General features: G+C 46.9%; 1 protein-coding gene across 3 annotated transcripts in view; it reads right to left on the bottom strand.

Moving 5' to 3' along the window:
* Positions 1-22,690, bottom strand: part of LOC146869418 (E3 ubiquitin-protein ligase TRIM39-like) — a 232,881-nt gene that overhangs the window by 117,715 nt on the left and 92,476 nt on the right. For 2 of the 3 annotated variants that reach the window (XM_085599819.1, XM_085599817.1), the window contains exons 4-5: positions 11,047-11,069; positions 7,290-7,396 (exon numbers count right to left, since the gene is read on the bottom strand). In XM_085599819.1, the coding sequence (XP_085455945.1) occupies positions 7,290-7,396; positions 11,047-11,069 (130 nt within the window). Of the gene's footprint in view, positions 1-2,915; positions 2,948-7,289; positions 7,397-11,046; positions 11,070-22,690 lie in introns of all 3 variants that reach the window. The other variant, XM_085599818.1, reaches the window with a different exon arrangement.

Raw genomic sequence — 22,690 nt, forward strand, 5'->3', positions numbered from 1 at the left:
TAACATAACATGTGTATTTGTAAAGTGCACGTTCACCCTTGGGTATCTTGGCGCTGAGTAACCAATATTTATTGTTACCCAACTCAATAGTACTCATTTTATCGACCTCAGATGGATGAAAGGCTGAGTGGATCCGCCGGGATTTGAACCTGTGACCATGAGGTCGAACACAGGCCCCTGCAGTGGACGCATCAGTCCACTAAGTTACAATTACCCAGCCAAATCAGTCTCGACCCTGCTCCCCATGGGAACAGTCAGGTCCATAACTCTCAGGCAAGGACTTCCCTGGAGCGGAAAACAAGCATCCTGGGACCGGTTTCGAAGCATCACCCCTCAACCACCAGGCTAGCTTGAATCCAGTAGTATAGTGTGCACGGACCTACGTCTGGGCATACCTTTTCCACTTAGGGCGACAAAGCCTAAAAACACACAAATGATTGATGGAATGAAGAAAAGGTCAAACATTCATCCCCCCAGTCATGGATCTGGTTTAATCCATCCTTTTTTTGCTCACCAGGCCACCCCAGTTTGGACCCAGCCAAATGCAAATCAATCTCGACGCTGCTCCCCATAGAAACCGTTCAGACTGAACTGCCAGGCCAGGTCCTCCCTGGAATGTAAAAGCAAGCATCTTGGGACCGGTTTCGGGGCATCACCCCTCAGCCAGGCTAGCTTGAATCCAGTGGTATAGTGAGCACAAGACCTACGTCTGGGCATATCCTTCCCACGTAGGGCGACAAAGCAAAAAAGAACATATGATGGACGGAATGCAGATCAAATCAAACATTCACCCCTAGTCACTGATCTGTGATTGTTCAGCGCTTGGAGGCTCTATTCAGCCCCTCATTTCCAGCGCACCCTGGGCCCCTCACTGTATACATACCTCATTCAGAGGTTCCGCAATCATTGCCAGCAGAATCACTTGGCGCCTGTTCGTGTGACTTTCACATATAGCCCTACATAGTGCCGCGGTATCTACCACTTGGCACCCCTAGTCCACAGAACGTTTTACGCATTATCTAGCATTCCTAATGGTCTTGCCTCCGCTCTTCTGCATAGCAGCATGATACACTTCATAGGTATGTATGTCACTCACGGTACGCTCATTGAAGACAGGTTTGATCTTTCACAGCACATAAAAACTTTTTGTATGTTGCCTGCCATCCAGTGCACCAATGTTAAATGTGTATTGTGTGCTGTCTTGTTTTTTCTCCCACAGGTTTGCGCCCAGTGTCCGCTAATGTGCCGACACCGCGTTCCACACACCTTAGCGAGTGTGTAGGTAACTTAGATTTTTAATTTTTTCACCACGTGGCACTTCACCTTTTGCCACTCACTTCTCACTGGTCCTGATGAAAGCTCCTCATTACTTTTATTAGAGAGCTGAAACATGTAGACCCACCACATAGCCAACTAATAGATAATTATTTCTCCATTTAGTTGCACCACATATCTTTTTAACCAATACCCTGAGCCGCCAATAATAAATCTTCCAATGGTAAGGACTCTCAGCGGTATTTTTTAATTATCACCACATCACACTTTTGCACTACACCAGCTCCGCTGTAGTCAGGCGTCGCAGCACAACCGGGAGGCATTCGGCCGCCCGGTTGGGGCCCCGATGATGAAGCATGACACCAACCAGGTTGGTGTGTGAGGGGTCTTTTAACCCACTTGGTGGGTTCCCAAACATTTGCTTCATTTGACCGTACCATACTACACTGGGCGTGTCCTCCTTTGACAAAGCTTACCGGTTTCGGGGCATCACCCCTCAGCCAGGCTAGCTTGAATCCAGTGGTATAGTGAGCACAAGACCTACGTCTGGGCATATCCTTCCCACGTAGGGCGACAAAGCAAAAAAGAACATATGATGGACGGAATGCAGATCAAATCAAACATTCACCCCTAGTCACTGATCTGGGTTAAATCCATCCTTTTTGTGCTAACCACACCGCCCCAGTTCACCCTCCGATCTCTGTATTGGGGCAGAACATTTGACATTGTTCAGCATTCCATCCTTCAATTCTTCTTTTAGCATTTTTGCTGTAAGTGGTGCGGGTGTGCCCAGACATGAGTCCTGTGCTGCTGGCAGTCTCTTTGTGCAGGCCCCAGTAATTGAGAGAGTGTCTCCCTGGAGTGGCCCTGATGCTTGAAAACACCACTGCACCCAAGCCCCACAGCCTGAGCGGAAATGGACCGGCAGTGTCCCTACGTGCCCGAGCATCTCGAGACCCGAGACCCCCGTTGGTTCAGCCAGACTGGCCCCACCAGTCCTTACTTGCACCCTCTTTGTCACAGGACCGCTTCCCACTGAAACCAAAATGGCACCCGACGCCGAAGAGCAATTCTGCACCCGGACTTCCCATAGCCCCCAGAGGTGACCAGTTGGTGCTGCCTTGGACCTTGCTGCATGTTTACCTTAACTCCAGAAGATTGGTTCTGTAGGTCACTGCTAAGAGCCCGTATGCAGACTATGTGTTTTTCCCCTCCAAGATAACATTACCGCATTTGAGCGGATACAAGTGTATTTACCCATTTTCTTCAGAACTGCTATTTTAAAAAGTACTTAGTCACTAACAAAGGTCTTAGGGTCTAAAATCCTATAAACATATGTGTTCTTTTTCTACTTTGGTGTGGATCTCCTGATCGAGTGTGTTTGTATATCATTTATCGAGTGAGTGTCAAACATTCCTCCTTGATAAGCCTAAGGCTGCTCGACCACAAAAAGAGCACCATGGGATTCTTAAAGCAAGCCCTGTCACTCGTCGATGATACGTGGACTCGCTACACAATAGACCTCTTTTTGGTATATTATATAAAGACCCAGCTTCCTACATTCGTGGTCCATAGACAGGCAGCCCTCAATTATCGACCTGTTTAATGCTCATGCCTCAATAATCCAGAGTCTGTGCCACAACATAAGTTTGATCCTCCAAGGGAAATAGCCCTAACTCCTTATGATAGATGAAGGTGGCAGAACCTTGGGGGTGTGAAAGCAAACAATGGGTTAATCTATTTTAAGCAGCCTGCAGCGCAGATGAATTATGAATTTCTCAGACCCCTGCCCAGGGCTTACTGAGTAGTAATTGGAATTAACCTTACAATATGGTTAGATCATTTTCCTCTATTTATTTCTATGCTCTGACATGTTAATTTAAGGCAAAACTGATTTCAACAGAAATGTTTTGATGCTTTGAAAACAATCTAGGTTCATACGTTACTTTTGAATGTCTTATACTGAATACCTTGTAAATATGTATGTGAGGGAAATTTTTATATATTTCAACTGAAATATTCAAATCTTTTAGTTTTGCAATCCTGTACTATCAAATCACCCAAAACATAACAGCAGACTATACACCATAAGGGTTGTGGCTGGAAATATCAAGGTCACATACAAATGAAAGGACCACAGAGGTATCCTTCATGTGAAAGTTTGAAATATATATCAGGATTAGGGGTAAAATGTAATCCTCCCAAGAAAATTTAAACCACCAAGCCCAATCCTCTACCTGTTCCAACTCAGGTACAAAAATATGTAGGTTAGGAATCCAGGGATAAAGGAAAACAACATCAGAGATACCAGTTTGGAATGGATTTCAAACCAACAAGATCATCTCAGAACCTGCTCAGACATCTCGAATAGAAGAAACACAAAATACACTGGGCAATATTTTATGTTATAGCTTCATCATTTACAACACCCATGGCGTCATTAGGCGTCTCAGTGAGGAAAGACTGACTAGCCTCGGTCAGACTCAGCATCAGGCCTAGAGTTGAGGAGCCAAGGAGAGTCTCCAGAACTACTGAGATGAAGGAATGGGGCTCACTCAGCAGCAAGCAGGATGAGCCTCCTGGTTGCTGAAAGATGTAAAACTTCAATGGGGAAGCTCCAGGATGGTCAAAGAAAGCAAAGGAAGGAATCAGATGGTAAGTAGGAGGTATCACAGGTAGAAGTGCAAAGCTTCTCGAGAGGGGAAGTGACTGGCCAGAACTAAACAATTAGGGTGTGACAAGGGGCTGCAGAGTGCCGAACCTCATGGTAGTAATGGAGCTGAAAGAAATGGATGTTGCTAAACACTGATTCAGTACCTACACTGAGTTTACACTGCCTCCCAGAAGTCCCGCCAGCGAATTGTAAGTGTCCTTTAAGCTAATCTCCTGTCTTCCATATATGTTAATCCTGAACTCGAATGATAGACCCCTCATCGTCAAAACCCCTCCCTTGGAGTTTTGCACTGGGATCTAGTATCTTTGGGTACTACTGATGAATGGAGAAAACAGTTGAGGGGATACACCGAGGTCACCAGATCCCATGATCAGGAAAAAAAGGGATCTTTCCAAGGCATCATAACTCTTCCAAGAAATTAAGGGGTAGATTTACAAACATTTTGCACTAGGTTAGCATCACAAAAGTAACACTAATCAGCACAATTTTTTTTTTCCTAATTTACTTTCCAGTGCAAAACAGGTTATACACAGGAAAGTACCCTAATAGTAACGCAAAGCACTGCTTTATTTATAGAGCCCACAAAGGCCCATGGGCATCAAGGTGCTATAGAATAGCACAGAATGCAGAAGATTAGTAAAATACAAAAGATATAGTGCCTATCATAGGGTAAATAACAGGTTTTTAGTGCATTCCTAAGAGATGCATTTTCAAGGATGTAAGACAGAGTGGAGAGTGTTCCAGAGCCTTGCTGCTGCAACTGAGAAGGCTCTGCATCCCCATAATTTTTATGTGCTGAATGGAGAGTTTTCGGGGGCACATACAATTTAAACATGGTTTTAATATGGACTGGATTTACAGTGTAGAGAGCTTTGTGTTCCATACATATAACCTTAAACCATATATGTTTCTCTTGCGGTAACCAGCGCAGTTCTCTGAGACCTTTTGAAACAGACTGCCACTTAGGGATGTCCAGCGTAAGTCCTGCAGGTGCATTCAGCACAAGTTGCAGCTTTGCAAAGGTTAACTTGTTCGTCTCAAGGTAGATTGAATTGCAGTAAATTATCTCTGACGGCAACAATGCAAGAGCAATGTGCTTAGGAGCTGGAAGGGTCAGAGATGGAAATACCTTCCTAAGCATTTTAATGATCCAGAAACATGTGGAGACTGTGCAGTTAACCTGGTGATGCAGTGAGAGATCACTGTCCAGGAGGACACCATGATGTTTTGCATTGTCCACTGAGATGGGTCGGGTGCTCAACAATCCGGCCACAAGTTATTATTACAGATCGAGGGAGGATTGCCAAAAAGCAGTATCTCTGTCTTCTCTCCATTTAGTTTAAGGCCAATAAAAGTGCAACAGATTTCATAAAGAGATTGAAGTTGTGTGCAATGCCCATAGGGTCTTTAGAGATTGACACAATAATCTGAGTGTCATCAGCTTATGACACTGACTCGAAACCAAAGGAGCGGAACGGTTTAGCCAATAGAGGCACGTAAAAGGATGAATGAGGTGGGGCTCAGGGCCAAGCCCTGAGGAACCCTGCATTGCAGCACAAACGGCTCAGGGTAAAACGGAGTCAATGATACCCATTGGGACCTGTCATAGAGAAAGGAGTACAGCAAATTCAGAGCGGGTTTGTTAATGCCCAGTTCATGCAGGTGCCCTGTCAGCAGGGTGGGAGAGATGGCATCAAAGGCAGAGGAAAGATCCAGCAGGATCAAAGCCGCTGCCTCCCCTGCATCGACAAGACGCCTGATGCGGTCCATAGCAACTATCAAAGCCATTTCTGTTCCATGGTTCCTACGGAAGCCATGATTTACAGGGCAGGGCTCCTGGGGAATCCAGATTTAATATTAGGGAGGAGTGATACAGTGAGAGTTTGTCGCCAGCGGAAAAGCCCCCAGCGTCGTTTGGCACTGCTCCTCATCCTTTTTAGGAGCCATAGGGCTCTGCTGCTAAGACTGGAGACATCTTCATCAGTGGTGTTAAGGGCGTCCAGCTCAGAATAGATATTCGTGATTTTATGCTGAAAAAAAATACAGCAAGCTTGTTAAAAAGCTCTTGAAATCTCTCAATTTCTGGACGTACTGGAGGTGCAGATACCTGCTGGAGGTGTAAAAAGCTCTTTAGAGGATTTATTCATTTCAAATTAGTTAGTCAAATAGAGAGATATTTCTTCGCTAATAGCCATATTATTATCTCTGTGAGTGGCCTTGAATGCCATCCTCTCCTGTTCCCTTACGAATTTCGTAGCGCGCCCTGCATCGCAAAATGCGAAGCAGCGTGCGCTACGAAATTAGTTTTATTTATTTAATTGTTTACTTACCTGCAATTATCCATATTCCGGTGTTTAGTACCCCCCACACTGTCCCTCCCCCGCCCCGCCTTTCCGCCCCACGGAACTCCCTCCACGGGCCGCGGCTGCACTTTTATGAATTTAGTATGTACAATGAAATCTGTAACCATTAGGTCTCTGCATATACCTTGCACTTCTATTATATATAGAATTTTAAGATGTTGTATAATGAACTTAAAGTTTTTAGAGTATTTAACGGTACAGCTCGATTCGCACTGTTTTGTTAGTATTTCAATAGAATGGGGAAATTGGTCTAATATTTGCACATTTAATTCTAGAATGCTGCTTGTATCTTGCAATGCTCAACAAAACGGTTGAATTTATGGTTTTGTATGTATTTTATTTTGTTAGTGTTATTATAGCTCAGGATTATTGAATATATCAGTGCCTTTTTATTTGTATACTTTTATGTGGAACTTTTAGGAGCTCCATATCATAATAAAAATTGATTGATTGGCGGCATAGCTTCTGTAACAGGAAAGGATGAAAACTGTGACCATATGAAGTCAATATGGGCCACAGTTTTGTCTGTTCTTGTCCCAGGTAATGGGCCCATCCACACAAGAGGGGTGCTATTTTTATCAAGAGTAATGTGGAAATGCAGGGTGGTAGGGATTTTGTGGATTCACAGGCTCAGGCTTCCAACAGCTCTAAAATTCACAGAGAACTCTCACCGGTCCTGTTCCCGCATTACACTATCAGCAGCACACCTACCCGAAGCTTCTCTTCCCTCCATTGGCAGCACCATTCATACTGAGATCTCACAATGCTTTATTCTCTTTCACTTTCCATAGATTCCAAACTCACACACTTTATACTACCCTCCTACCCAACAATAAGGTAATCTATCGGCCAGAACAGCACTTACCTAGGAGTGTAGTCTTTATGGTATGTAAAAGTGCCCTGGCCATGCGCCCAACCCTCCACCATGATCAATTCTTCCTTAGATGGGTTTCATTTGTGATCAGATATGGATTTACCTTTTAACTCCAGAAGCTTATCCTGCCAGGAGCCATGTTGTCTGCTCTGAAGAGTCTGCTCCACAGCAGCATCTTCCTGGGGTTTCTCCGCTTTCATTTGATCGCACCTGCAGATTCGAAAACAATATTGTAGATGACCTCGTCGTTCACAGCACATTCTTCTCATTCGCATTCACTGCACACTCTCTACAGGATCTCAATGCACATATGTGATTGTCATAAGGGGGCGCCATTCTCTCTTGGATCTCATTGCCCGTTACCGCTGGTGTCCAAGGGCCTGAAGTACCATTTGCATACCAAGTCACAAGGGTAGTACATGCTCATCACTGCAGGGCATCAACCCTCTTGTTAAGAAGTGGTTATACATTTTCTTCTGGCAAAGACAAATTGGCTTGAAGATCCAATAACCAGTTATGGTACCAAGCCTCTTTAAAACTCTACCCCTTCATGAGCTTTTCACTCGTGTAAAGTCTGTGCTTTGCCTTAAGCATCAACTAGTCACTAGCATCCTAAGGAACATTTCCCACAACATTAAAAAGTGCCTGGCATCCTGTTTTTGACAAAGCAGATCTCATCAGGTCTAACTTCCAGGCCTATTTGGGGAACCTCCACACAGGCATAAAACAAGCCTGAGTAGAAAGTGCCCTACTTCCTCCCCTATTGCTGCTCCAAGGAACCTATCATTCTATTTTAGATTATTTTGGAATGTTCTACCATCACATTAGACAATTTGTAATTCACCTTCCACCCAAATGATCATTTTTCAAAACTGCTCCCGGCAGAATTTTTGACGGAATCAAGGCAACATCCACAAGTGAATGTGGTCACGGCAGCAGGCAGCCCACGCAGAGGTCATCCCTCACAACCACTATAATTTTCCACCACTTCTGGCTCAATGTAGTGTTGCGTTTCGATTTAGATACCCGTATATAGGTTCCCCTGAATCATGTCCTTATATAGGCACAATTCGTATTGCCCTTATTTAGGCATAAGATTCCCAGTCCTTATTTAGGCATTAGCCATGCTAACCAAATACATGCATGGTCACCTACATCCATTCATCACACGTCACAACGAGTTCTTAGAAACCAGACCCTTAAGCCGACGGGACTTTCCCTAGCTAGGATTATTGATTTCTCCAAGAACTCCTCGATTATGCATGAACTACTATTCCTTAGGGGTTCATCTATGATGTCTTCCTCTGCCCGACTTTACGTCAATGCTAGCATTCCTATGCACCTTCCAAGTATAAATATACCTTCCCTTACCATGGCAAACCACGGCACAACTCAGCATGACTTGACTGCAATGTTCACCACAGCAAGTTCGGAAGAGACCATATCCCGGCCTGACGCACTGACCAGACGCTGTCATACCTGCTCGAAGAGAATCCAGCTTCCAGTGTTCTGACTCCCTTCGCGGGGTGTTAGAGTTTGAGACCCGGAAAGAGATACCCACCTCTCTCATTCTAAAAGGTATGGAGCTGACTAGAACCTAGAGGGACTCTTGGCATACTAAACTTTGTATATACCATACTATAGAAAACAGCACCCACTTCTTACATCGCACTACACTTAGGTTAGGTACACTGGGGTAAAACTATTTAGAAGCATCAGACAAGTATTCACTTTTTAGCCTGTGTTATTTATTTATGTATATATGTGTATATGTAATAGCTAAAAGACAATGCTATTGCAGTATTATTTCTTCATACTGCTTACGCAGTGCGTATTATACCTTGCTTACTGTCTAATGATTGTAACAGCTCATATCTCTTACACGAGAAACAAGACTGTTCAATAAATCCTTTTATTGAAACGCCCGTCTATTTCTGTGTAACTCTGGAGAAACTAAGCATGCACGATTGACTGAGTGAAACTGTATCTATTGTTTCCACGATTCTGAGACGCGTTCCGATTCTAGGGGAAACAAAGTTGTCATGTTTATGCTGTTATAAGAAACTAATCCCTTCTTGTTCATTCAAGAAGTTTCTAGTGACCTCTGAGTTAGCTGGCACACACAAGTAATTATGTTTAATGTACTCGATAGGATTATACTGACCGTAGTCCTATGCAAAAACTATAGTGTATATTATTCCAATGCGCAGAGCCTATAAGGGAAATAGGAACTACACTACAGTAGACTTTGGCGGACGGTGTAAAGATAGTGAGGGTGGCAAAGGACTTTACATCTCCCATTCTGCCTTTACTCTGCCCACCAAATTTAGAGCTTACCACCAGTCCTCAGGTACAATTTCAGGGTTTGGATGAACTGTTGTCATAGTGTATCATGCATGGTAGGGAGAGAGACCGGGCCAGTGCCTGGTGAGGTGTCCCCAACAACTGGCGCCTGCCAGTTCCTTCTCCCAGTTGTCCTCTGGCTCATCTAGGTGGGAATGGTAACCATAAGGGTCCTCAGACACCTTCCAATTGTCACCCTCTCCAGGTCTGTCAAAGGAAAAAGGCAATGGCTCTGATTCGGAAGCCATGGTGCCAGGCAGCGCCCGAGTCCATGTTGGAGTCGGGTATGACGATGGGGATGGCAGCGCTGGGAGTGATGACACCAGAAAGGGGACCGAGGAAGGTCGGTCTCACAGACCTTGCTGCTCTGGCCCCAGCATTCGAGCCAAGGGGCCTGACTGGCAAAGACGGCAGACCCGGTGGTGGAAATCCAGTAGGGGCCCCTCCTGCTCCGTGGAGCCTGAAGGGCTGCCCAAATATGAGGAGCATGTCCTCCGAGAACTCCTCGACTTGGGCGGGGATTGCTTCCTCTCCTGGAAACTCAAGAAGGCTTGGAGCGGACGCTGGCACAGGCTCCACAGCAGAAGATCTTACAGTGACGATGTGCCAGTGCCTCATCCGATGACATGGACCGGCGAAGGGAGCAACTCCACAAGCAGTCCCAGTAACTTCCGTGTGACCACGATCATGAGCGTCGTAGGGTCTGACGTTGGGTGGCCAGAAGCTTCAGGTAACGTTCCCACAGCACTTTGAGGATCATGGTGCAGCAGTCCTCGCAGGTCTTGGAGTCGTGGTCCTGGCTCCACACACCAACATCTGCCTGTGACAGTCACCACATGGCTTGCAAGCCCCTTGTTTTTTGAGGGAAACCCTCACACACTAGTAGAAAAATCTCAAAACATTTCAAGAAAACATTGAAAAAAAACTGAGTCAAAAAATGACTGGGGGTAGCTTTCTCTGGATCTGCCCTGACTGGCACAGAAAAGAAAAGAACTGACCTGTGCGCGCTAGGGTGGCCGCTGTCAACGCGGAGCCAAACATCACCTACCGGCACACAGGTTTACTACTCGGAACTTTCTGGATCCAGTCTGAAACATGATGAATATTCTTCATACTGCTGTGTGTGGATGGCAGGGCCTCTATTATAAATGGGTGCTTCATACTGCTGTGTGTGGGTGGCAGGGCCTCCATCATATATGGGTGCTTCATACTGCTGTGTGTGGGTGGCAGGCTGCTGTGTTACTCAAAAGGCATTTTTTGAAGCACAGTGCCAGCAAATCCTTAGTTTTGCGCAAATCATATCAGTTCAATAAACTTTAAAACAAGGCTACTTATCCTGCAGTCTAAGAGCGATACACAAGTTCACAGTTTTGAACTAATAGCAGCAAGATGCTACTTTTTCGTGAACCAGTTATCATTTATAAAAACTTGTGTCATAATATTAGTGAGAACAAGAATTCACACAAAGGACAAAATTAAGTCTTCATTATATTGTCCATAGGAAAAAGAGAACATACCTGCCCAAGATGATCTGCACTCCCTAGAGATAAAAGAGAGAAAGTGGACAAATAAATATTTATACCACATCATTCTGAGCACAGATTTCCTTTTTAAGAGACACTGAGCTGCTATTGGAGGATAGATATTTCCTGACGTATGGCATGGTAAATTGGCCTACATCAAGCCACTAGGCAGCCAAATATTCAACACGGAGAGTGGGTTGAGAGAGCAGAACAGTCACAATGCACGTTGGTATGTTATACTCGATTATTAATAAATTATGAAGCACGTTGTGCACCAAAGGAGGCCATCCGGAGGCTAAATCTGAAAGAGAACTTCCAAGGAAGCAAAAAGCAATATCTTTAGCTGTTTTGTGAAAGCTTAGCAGCATATTCAGAGCAGAGAGTCCGTGTACTTATGGAGTGTCCCTTCGCTCACTCCTATTTACGGCACTTCGTGAAATACCCTTGCTGTTTGAATACCAGTGATGGACAAATCACCTCCGTGAAACCCAATGAACCAAACACGGTCTAAATCGTTCGCAAAAACCATCCATACATCCAAAAACACCGCCTGATAAATCAGACACATAAATAGGTTTACCAATACAAACCACTATTAAACAATTCGAGTAAAGCAAATTTCACTCACCAAGCACAACTTGTCAATGGAAATCCTACCATAAACAGGGGCTACACAGGAGGGGATTAGAGACCAGCAATGTCAGTAAACCAGTGCTAAAGTGCTCCTGCTCTCTCCCTTAAACATGGTAAAATTAGCTTATACCCAATTGGGACATTTAATTTACTTGTAAGTCCTTAGTAAAGTGGTACCCAGGGCCTATAAATTAAATGCTACCAATGGGCCTGTAGCGCTTATTCTGCCTCCCACTTAATTCGCCCTTTACAACACGTGTGCAGACTGCCATTGCAACCTCTGTGTGCAGTTTTAAAGTGCCATTTCGACCTGGAAAAGTAATCCTTTTACCAGGCTTAAACCTCCCTTTTTATGACATGTAAGTCACCCCTAGGGTAGACCCTAAACTGCCATGAGGACAGAATGCAGTGTAAAATGTTGTACGTTTTAGCTTCAAGAAGAGACCAAACTGTAAAGTGTCAAAACCCTTTACATTTAAGGGCTGGATATCACAAAAAGAACGCCAGACAACAAACTTGTCTCAGAGTGCTACATACATAGTTCAGCCTTACTAGATGGCCACGGCAATACAGAAACATGCTTGCAAACCAAGAGACAGAGGAAACGAGCAACGAAATATAGAAAGAACAATCAGAATACAACAGAAGACATGAATACCAGTAGGAGATGGTTTCATATCCTTGAAACAAAAAAACTACAAACAAGTCTAGAAACACATACAGAACAGATGATTATAGTTGGGGGAAGAGCAAAAACGAGGACACCTCACCTCGTCGACTTCATTGAGTCACAGTCTACAAACAGACGAATCAATTGATACGATACAGACAAACCGAGAATCATTGCAGATACAAACAGTATCTATTGACAGCAAACTGTTGGAAGCAAAAATAAGAAGAAAAAAAAAAATCGCAAAGGATGTGGCACAACAAATATCTTAGCCCTTGCCACAATAGTGGACAAGTGCAAACGCCTGCAAAGAAAACTACAACTATGTATCATAGACTTTAAAGCTGCGTTCGACCGTGTGAATCGTGGTCGGTTTTGGAGTAAATTACAGAAATTGGGTCTCCCGGAAACAATATTACGACCCATTATACAATTGTACACATGCACGTGGGTCCGTGTGAAAATAGCAAATGGCACAAAATTGTCCAGGAAAATACAGAGATCGGATTAAAACAAGGCTGTGTATTAGACCCCCATTTATTCAATCTATTTATGGAAGATCTCTCATCACGATTGGACCAGGCAAACACACATCCTCCACGCCTGGCTACACTGCCTATAACGCATCTTCCGTAGGCACGCGACATAGTCCTGCTTAGGCTAACCAGAATAGGCCTACAGAGAGCACTTAATGAGCTACTAATGTTTGCCAAGACTAATGCCCTGGAAATTAACATCGCCAAAACTATGTCAACCACTAATTGTCCACGACATCAATAGCAATTCAAGCTGAAAGAAACAAGCCTTGGAATAGTTAGTACATATAAATACCTGGGGGTATATATAGACAATTGATTACATTTACAAATTCAGAAACAATATCTGGAAAAAACAAGCATTTGCAATGCATTAGGTCTCGCATTTGCGAGAGTTAGAGCTATTGGCATTGTAAATGTCTTTTTTATTTATGTGTTTTGATTGGAGTGTAGTGGATGTGTGTGAAGTGGAACTATGTGGGTTGTATTGGAAATGTTAGTTGTGCAATTGTGTGGAGTGAAATTGTGCGATTCTGTAGTGGAATTATGTGGTATAGTGAATAGATAGGGGTGAGAGCTACAATGAATAGATAGAGAGCAAGATAGGGAGGAATACGTAGTGAGAGGTGAATGACTTCGGCATCTATGTGAATGTAGCGCAGAAGTGAAGATAGAATGTCCAAGTATATTTACAAGAGGGGAACTGGTGCAGCTGCCTTGGTGGCCATAGAGGGGTGGATTACACAGAGACGGCTCCTGCCTGGGGGCACAGAGAGGAAACAGAACAGAGGAACACGGACATTCTTTACAGAAAGGCCTGCATGGTTTAAAATGAACACTGCTATTTCTATAGAAAGCGGAATAATGTGAAATGATAGCGAGGTAAGGGTCTAAATAAATGACACACCTTGGAGCCTGTGGTGTAGCGGCTGATGTGGGCCTATCTGATCACCCCCACTTCAACGGGGTACAGTCCTTTCCGGGTACTAAGAGGTCGTGAGCCGTTCACAAAGGACAATGTAGCCTGGAAACGCCTCACCGTTCAGAGCCACTGGTCCCCGGCTGTGGTGCGGAAAAACTTGGAGAGCACAGGCCGTATATGCCGGACACTACGACAGGAAGCACAACACAAAAGAAGTCGCACTGGAGAAAGGGGAGTGGGTAAGGGTCAAACTACCCATCCAGAAGAAGAAAGGAGACAGCAAGTTCACCCCACCTTTCCAAGTGTTGGAACCGTACTCAAGGTCAGCACTTCTCAGTGACGGAAAGGTTTGGTCGCAGGACCGCATGGCAAGATGCATGCCCACGGAAGGGAAGACACCAGAGGCGCCGAACCTTACAGGGACACCCAGCGGGAGGATGGACCAGGCGGCAGAGCGGGAGTGTCTCCCAGAAAGAGTAGAGAGGAGTCCTCGGGTGAGAACAGGACACGGTACCAGTGAGGAGAAGAGTGGACAGGAAGAGAATGCCCGAGAGGGGACTGAAGATGATGCATGGGGAGATGCAGGAGTGGATAGCGAGGAAGGGGCACCAGGCCAGAGGAGCGTGATAACCACTCCGAAGGCTGGCGAACCCAGTAAGTGGACAAGGCGAGGAAGAAGAATCATACTGCCCCGGAGGTTCGGGGAATTCAGCATAGACAACAAGTAAGACTGTATATGTTCTACGGGGTTTATAAGTTGGGGTTGTGTTATAAAAGGGGGAGATGTGGTCTAGCGGTTATACGCTCACCGCGTGACGTCACAGGACGTCCGGCGGCGGCCATTTTCACGGAGTAAGAGCGCCGAATTCAACGAGAGTAGAGCTCCGCTCCGGCGCTCCTGTGTAGGCAAATAAACGCAGTGTACCACTACACGGTGTGCGCGTGGTTCTTCATGTGTGGGGCCATAAGTAGCTACATCATTACAATGGCGACGAGGTGGTGAGAGGGGGGTGTGCTTGCCCCTGGACCCAGCCCCATTGAAAACGAGGAGACCCGGCAGAGGACACCACGTGCGCTACGCAGGAGCGCGGCAGAGCAGCGGAGGCCGCGACTACCGTCAAAGGCGCCGAGAAGCGTGCGAGGCACACCACGCTTCGCGTACAGGCCAAACGAGCCTACAGCTCTAAACGGAGCAACCCAGGGCAGGGTAAAGGAAGTATAGTACCCGACAAGGGGGTGAGTGGCCAGCACCCTGGAGGAAATCGGCAGCGGTCCCGCGACAGGTGCAGAGAACAGCCAGGAGGACGACGAGAGGGGCAGCGACGTCGGAGAGGAGGAGACGTTGGGCGCGCCCATACCGAGAGGAAAAAGCGCCGGCAAGGGGAAGAAGATGACCTCCCAGACGTGCTCCTTAACGAACCCGGTGCCATTCCTGGCCAAACCAGGGGAGCCCAAGATGCCGTGGGAGGACTGGAAAAGCTATTTCCTAAACTACCTCGCAGCCCTGGAAGAGGAGGGGGACACTCCATACACGAGCTCGCGGCGGAGGAAGATTCTGCTACATCATTTGGGCCCGGCAGGGCAACGAGTGTACCAAGACCTAGTGAAGGAAGAGAGGGCGGCAGCAGACGACGACGTGTTTCAACACGCGATAGATGACCTGGACGCCCATTATCGCCCAGTTGTGTGCACGGCAATAGACAGGTACAACTTTTACCATCGAAAACAGAGTAAAGGTGAATCAGTCGACGAATACGTGGCGGCTCTACAGAAGCTGGCCCTGACGTGCAAGTTCGGTACCCTACAGGAAGAACTAATAAGGGACCAAATCATCATGCACACGGTGAACACGACCATCCAGGAAAAACTGTGGACGAATGGGGACGCGCCACTGAAAACGGTTGTGGCCCTAGTAAAGAAAGCAGAACTATCCAGGAGGTGCGCAGAGGCGGCCAAACGCGAGAACCACCCAGAGCAGGCGGTATACAAGGTAGAAGACCGGAAACCACAGGACAGCAAACAACCGGCGTGGCAGCAAAACACACGTACACACAGAAGATTCAATACCAGGACGCTGAGAACGCAAGGACAAAAACAATGGAACAAGACGGCCTGTTACAGATGCGGCAGCAGCACCCATGCAGCCAATGACAAGGGCTGCCCGGCGTTTGGCGCGAAATGCTCGTATTGAGGACTCGTGGGACACTACGAAAAAGTGTGCAGGAGGAAGTCCCAGAGGCAAGAAGTGAAGTTCGTGGCCCAAGGAGCACACAAGGAAGAAGAAGAAGTGGACGGAGAAGAGGACGATGAGATCCTAATAGTAGAGGAACAAGTATTGGGCATAGAGAGCGTGGCAGACAGAAAACCCAAGTGTGAAATGACGATAGGAGGCATACGAGCCACCATGGTTGCGGACTCAGGCTTGCCATACACAATTGTACAAAGGAGGATACGGGAGGAAGATTTCGCGCCAAACACGACATACCACTTAAGGCCCACTGACATTCATCCCGTAACGTTCACGGGGGAACCGATACCCATGGTGGGTTACTGCCCGCTTACCTTCGAATTCCGAGGCCGCACATGCGAGGGGAAGCTGTATGTGGCGGAGAAGGGACCATCGGTGTTGGGTTGGAGAGACCAAGGAGCTCTAGGCATAAAGCTGAACCCAGGAGGGCACATGCAAGTCCTGATGACCGACGAAGGGCAAGACCCAGAAGGGCGGCGATGGAAAGAAGAATTCCCGGATGTGTTTAAGGACTCCATTGGCCGCATGGCAAAGTTTACACACAAGATTCAACTTAGAGCGGGAGCCCAGCCGGTGTCCCACAAAGTGCGCAACATACCATTCCGAACAAGAGTCGCCGTGCAAGAAGAGCTACAAAGGTTGGAAGGCAACGGCGTGATAGAGGCGATCGACAACGCAGAGTGGCTGGCTCCCTTAGTTGTGGCGCAGAATCCCAACGGGAAGGTGAGGCTGTGTGTCGACCTGAGGGAGCTGAATAAAAACATTGTGGTGGACAAGTTCCCGCTTCCCAGGATCAACGAGATGCTGGCGAAAACCCAAGGGACGCAGTGGTTCTCCACTGTTGACTTGACGTCGGCCTATCATCAGATCGCTCTGCACAAATCATGCAACCACCCGACGTCGTTCATCACACCGTTCGGGTGCTACAAGTTCCTGAGGATGCCATTTGGGCTCGCATCAGCCGCCGCAGTCTTCCAAAAGTTGATGCACAAACTGTTCCACAAGAAGACAGGCATCCAATACTTTCAGGATGACATCTTGGTGATGGGAGCATCCCGAGAAGAGCATGACAGGAGGCTCGCGGAAGTCTTGACGGTGCTGAAGCAGAACGGGCTCACGGCCCAATGGGACAAATGCAAGTTCGGCCTGAACACAGTCACGTACCTAGGGCATGAAATAAGCAGGCATGGTATAGAACCAAAAGCGTCCAACATCGCAGCAATCAAGGACGCCCCCACCCCATCGAGCAAAGACGATGTAAGGACCTTCCTGGGGATGGCGGAGTTTTATAGCAAATTTGTTCCCCATTTCGCTTCCAGGACCCATCTATTGAGGTCGCTGCTCAAAAACAAGTCCATGTTCCTATGGACGGGAGAGCATCAACGGGAATTCGAGGAAGTAAAAAAGCACATCTGCGAGGCAATGCCCATTCACGGCTATGATCCGGAAGCCCCCACCAGGTTGACTACGGACGCCAGCGATCGAGGGCTGGGGGCAGTACTGACGCAAAGGTCAGCAGACGGGGAGATGGCCACGATTAGCTTTGCATCACGAGCGCTAGCCCCAAACGAAAGCAAATTCAGCGTCATCGAAAAGGAAATGTTGGCGGCAGTGTGGGCAATGGAGAGATTTCGGCAATTCCTATGGGGAGGAAGGTTCCTGCTACGCACAGACCACAAGCCGTTGGTGAAGGTCCTCACGTCAGGCGGGCACGAGCACGCCACACCACGAATCGCGAAGATGACGCTCAGATTACTAGACTACGTCTACGATGTAGAATATCTCCCAGGACACCGGAACAAAGTGGCGGACTTCCTGAGCAGAGCAGCGGCCAAGGAAGCCTCAGACGTCCAAGACGAAGGCGGATGGGAAGACTATGCGGTAGCATTCACAGGCGACCATGAACGAGCAATAAGTGCCCAAGATTGGGAAGAAGAATACAGAAAGGACGAAGAGTTGAGCGCCGTAAAAGCCTACGTAACAAACGGATGGCCGGAGAAGAGATTACTAGGAGAGGAACTCAACAGTTTTGGGAAGTAAAGGATGAACTGTCCCTAGGAGACAAGCCGTGGTTCTTGTTGCGCGGCAACAAGGTGGTTCCCCCACACTCGTTAAGGCAACGCATAGTAGCCATCAACCATGAGGGTCATCTGGGCATAGTGAAGACCAAGGGGAGAGCCAAGGAGGACTACTGGTGGCCGGGGATGGACTTGGCGGTAGAACGCCATGTAAGAGGATGCGAGCAGTGCAGCAACGCGGACAAGACTCAAAAGATGCTGAGACCGCCCCTGGGCAAGTATGCTTGCCCGGAAAATCCATGGGAAGAGATCTCCATCAACATCCTGGGACCCATCACGGATGCCAACGACATCCAAAAATATATCACCGTGGTAGTAGATCGCTATTCCAAGTGGCCGGAAGTCCACGTAGCAGACAATGCGGAGACAGAGACAATTCTGGAATTCCTGACAGAGGTCTTCATAAGGGAAGGTATCCCCAAAGGAATCCTGAGCGACAACGGCCCGCAGTTCACTTCCAGCAAATGGGAAACCTTCATGGACAGGAATGGCATCACAGTTCGACACACCACATCTACCATCCAGCCGGGAACGGCGCAGCGGAAAGGTTCAACAGAGTAATCATGGGGTCAGTACAAGCAGCGATCAGTCTAGGAAGCAACTGGGAGAAGGACTTAAAACGGCTGATGTGGGCCTATCTGATCACCCCCACTTCAACGGGGTACAGTCCTTTCCGGGTACTAAGAGGTCGTGAGCCGTTCACAAAGGACAATGTAGCCTGGAAACGCCTCACCGTTCAGAGCCACTGGTCCCCGGCTGTGGTGCGGAAAAACTTGGAGAGCACAGGCCGTATATGCCGGACACTACGACAGGAAGCACAACACAAAAGAAGTCGCACTGGAGAAAGGGGAGTGGGTAAGGGTCAAACTACCCATCCAGAAGAAGAAAGGAGACAGCAAGTTCACCCCACCTTTCCAAGTGTTGGAACCGTACTCAAGGTCAGCACTTCTCAGTGACGGAAAGGTTTGGTCGCAGGACCGCATGGCAAGATGCATGCCCACGGAAGGGAAGACACCAGAGGCGCCGAACCTTACAGGGACACCCAGCGGGAGGATGGACCAGGCGGCAGAGCGGGAGTGTCTCCCAGAAAGAGTAGAGAGGAGTCCTCGGGTGAGAACAGGACACGGTACCAGTGAGGAGAAGAGTGGACAGGAAGAGAATGCCCGAGAGGGGACTGAAGATGATGCATGGGGAGATGCAGGAGTGGATAGCGAGGAAGGGGCACCAGGCCAGAGGAGCGTGATAACCACTCCGAAGGCTGGCGAACCCAGTAAGTGGACAAGGCGAGGAAGAAGAATCATACTGCCCCGGAGGTTCGGGGAATTCAGCATAGACAACAAGTAAGACTGTATATGTTCTACGGGGTTTATAAGTTGGGGTTGTGTTATAAAAGGGGGAGATGTGGTGTAGCGGTTATACGCTCACCGCGTGACATCACAGGACGTCCGGCGGCGGCCATTTTCACGGAGTAAGAGCGCCGAATTTAACGAGAGTAGAGCTCCGCTCCGGCGCTCCTGTGTAGGCAAATAAACGCAGTGTACCACTACACGGTGTGCGCGTGGTTCTTCATGTGTGGGGCCAAAAGTAGCTACATCATTACAGAGCCCGTCCTGAAAGCATGAAAGGGCCTTTATGCGCCCCTACCCTTGGGAGCTGCCATTGGAAGGCTTTCTATACCGCAAAGGTGCACTTGAAAGCTCGGTGATTCTTATTTTATCAGCAGGATTAGCTTGTTTCCAGCAAATGGACAAAATACATCAAATTTAAATGGACAACTTGGCGATGGGCACCAACTTGAGTTTAAAAACCCACTTGCAAAGAAGACAGTTTTTCAATTTAACGTGAGAGCGGGTTGCAAGGGGACACTGTCGCCGCCATAAAAGACGGAGGAAGAGAGGCGTCAGAGAGGAATGGTGGGTAAATAATTGGAAGCAGAAGAGCTGCAAGCACACCCTCCAGCCCACAAAGAAGGTGCCATGTGAAGTTGGAGCCACAGATGTTGTTAGCCACAAACACGGCTATCATTCGGAATGCCCACCCAACTCTTCCACCAGCAGAGCTGTCAAGGTTTCAGATTGCTTATGTGTGACATTTTCAAAGTTTCAATGTACTTATTAGGGAAACTCAATGACTATGAGTGACACTTTCTCGTGACTAAAATCATGTAACGAGGTCCATGGAAACAGACAAACATCAGAAATCACACTCACTTGAGCAACGAGAAACTCTACAGAACTGGGCAGCAGGTGCTTTTAAACCTATTATTTCTAAATAACCAGCAACTTCCACCCTAACCTCTGCGCCAGGTGCAGCTGACCCACAAGTTGTCACAAAAGCAGCAACCCACTGAGCTATGCACATAAAACACAGTTCTGTTAAATGCTGGTAAACTTTCTTTGCAGCAGACATATTAACCCTCTGTGCTACTTTATGGTGAGATTCAAAACTGGCAGTAGACATAACTTTGCACTCTTTCCAGCGGGAACGTTAATCTGGCTTCTGGGTAAAACCTACACAATACATAAATAAATAATGCATGAAATACTGTCCAGGGAATTGCTTCGCCACAGCACAACAATAATATTCTTAAAGGCTATATGTATATGGGCGAATTACAGAACAGAAAAACTTTTGCAGCGTTAGCAGTTAAATTAATGCTTTTTGACTTTGGAAACTCAACAACTAATTTTTTCATAATGAAACAGCATGTCCTGATTACAAGGCCGGCATAACAGAAATGCTCAATAGTTAAGCCTGCCATAGCTTCTCCGCGATGACAGACCGGCTCCCATTAACAGTGTTCTAAGAAAAACATGCAGATGGCACTGATTTTCCTACTCAGGTCAATTAAACTCACTTCGGAATTAGTAATGAAGCATTAAGGACCAGTGATTTGACAGGAGGTGTGTAACAAACCTAGCGCATTCCTTTATTAGCATGATAAAAGTCTGAGCTTCGCTAATAGTTGAACTTTGAAAGGCATTTCACATTAATTTATTTCGCCACCGAACTCCAATTTGTTACCTAGAACTCAGAAAACACTATGGAGAATATGTTTTCATATAAATAATCTGCCCTGTACAATACTTGGAAAATTGTTATTGGTAGTTGTTACAAATATATTCCTGATTAATTGTCTTGGCTTTTAGTTTTTCAAGCCCACTTGTGGTAATGTTTACTTAAAATGTATACATTCTCTGTGGAGGCATATGGAAGGAATGTCTGACCTAGAAGAAGAGGCAGTCTCACACTAAAGGCAAATTGAATATGCTACTTACCAGTATGCATCTGTTCTTGGCATGTAGGGCTGCTGACATTCATATCTGTGCATAGATCGCCGCCTAGTGTTGGGTCCGGATGTTTGCACGTTGTTGTCCTGGAAGAGTCTTCGAAGTATCCTTGGATAGGTGACTCCTCCCCTGGACTACAGTGCGCATGGGCATCCTCTCCATCCTCAGATTGTTTTTCGCCATTGTGGCAGTGATGGAGTAGATACAGAAAGTGATGACCATGCTTGCAGTAATTCTGAGAGCTGCAGCTGCGACAGGCGCCGGGGAGGAGGGAGGGCGATATGAATGTCAGCAGCCCTACATGCCAAGAACAGATGCATACTGGTAAGTAGCATATTCAGTTCGAGGCATGTGGGCTGCTGAATTCATATCTGTGCATAGAATACATAGCAGTGCCCTCTATTGGCGGCGGCTACCCGTGCCAGCTGCAGCGGTCTGAAAAAGTGTTTTGAGAACAGCCTGTCCTACAGCTGCCTGCTGTTTTGACTGCACATCTACGCAATAGTGTTTTGTAAATGTGTGTGTAGTGGACCATGTGGCTGCTCTGCATATATCATGCAGGGGAATATTTCCTAGGAAGGCCATGGAAGCCCCCAACTTACGTGTTGAGTGGGCTCGTGGTGGAATAGTTAATGTGCGTTTTGCCTTTTGATAACAGATTTGAATACACTTAACTATCCATCTGGCTATCCCTGCTTTGGAGATGGCGTTACCTTTGTGGTGTGGGGCAAAGGCAACGAACTGTTGTTTTGTCTTCCTGAAGGGTTTAGTCCTGTCGATGTAGTACATGAGGGCCCTCCGTACATCTAGTGTATGTAGTGCCCTTTCTGCAACAGTTTGTGGGTTTTGGAAGAAAACGGGCAGTTCAATAGTCTGATTCATGTGGAACTGCGATATTACTTTGGGCATGAATTTGGGGTTGGTACGTAGTACGACCCTGTTGGCGTGAACCTGTATAAATGGCTCTTGAACGGTTAGTGCCTGGAGTTCACTAACTCTTCTTAGGGAAGTGATCGCTACAAGGAAGGCCACTTTCCAGGTAAGGAATTGAATCTCGCATGAGTGTAGAGGTTCAAAGGGTGGACCCATCAGGCGTGTGAGGACCAAGTTGAGGTTCCACATTGGAGCCGGTGGGTGGCTTGGTGGAATGACTCGTTTGAGTCCTTCCAAGAATGCTTTGATGGCAGGCACTCTGAATAGAGAGAGGTGCTGCCTGGTTTGCAGATAGGCTGATATTGCGGTCAAATGGACACGTATAGAG

The sequence above is a fragment of the Triturus cristatus genome, chromosome 1_1 (genome assembly GCF_964204655.1).
Source record: "Triturus cristatus chromosome 1_1, aTriCri1.1, whole genome shotgun sequence".
Lineage (NCBI taxonomy): Eukaryota > Metazoa > Chordata > Amphibia > Caudata > Salamandridae > Triturus > Triturus cristatus.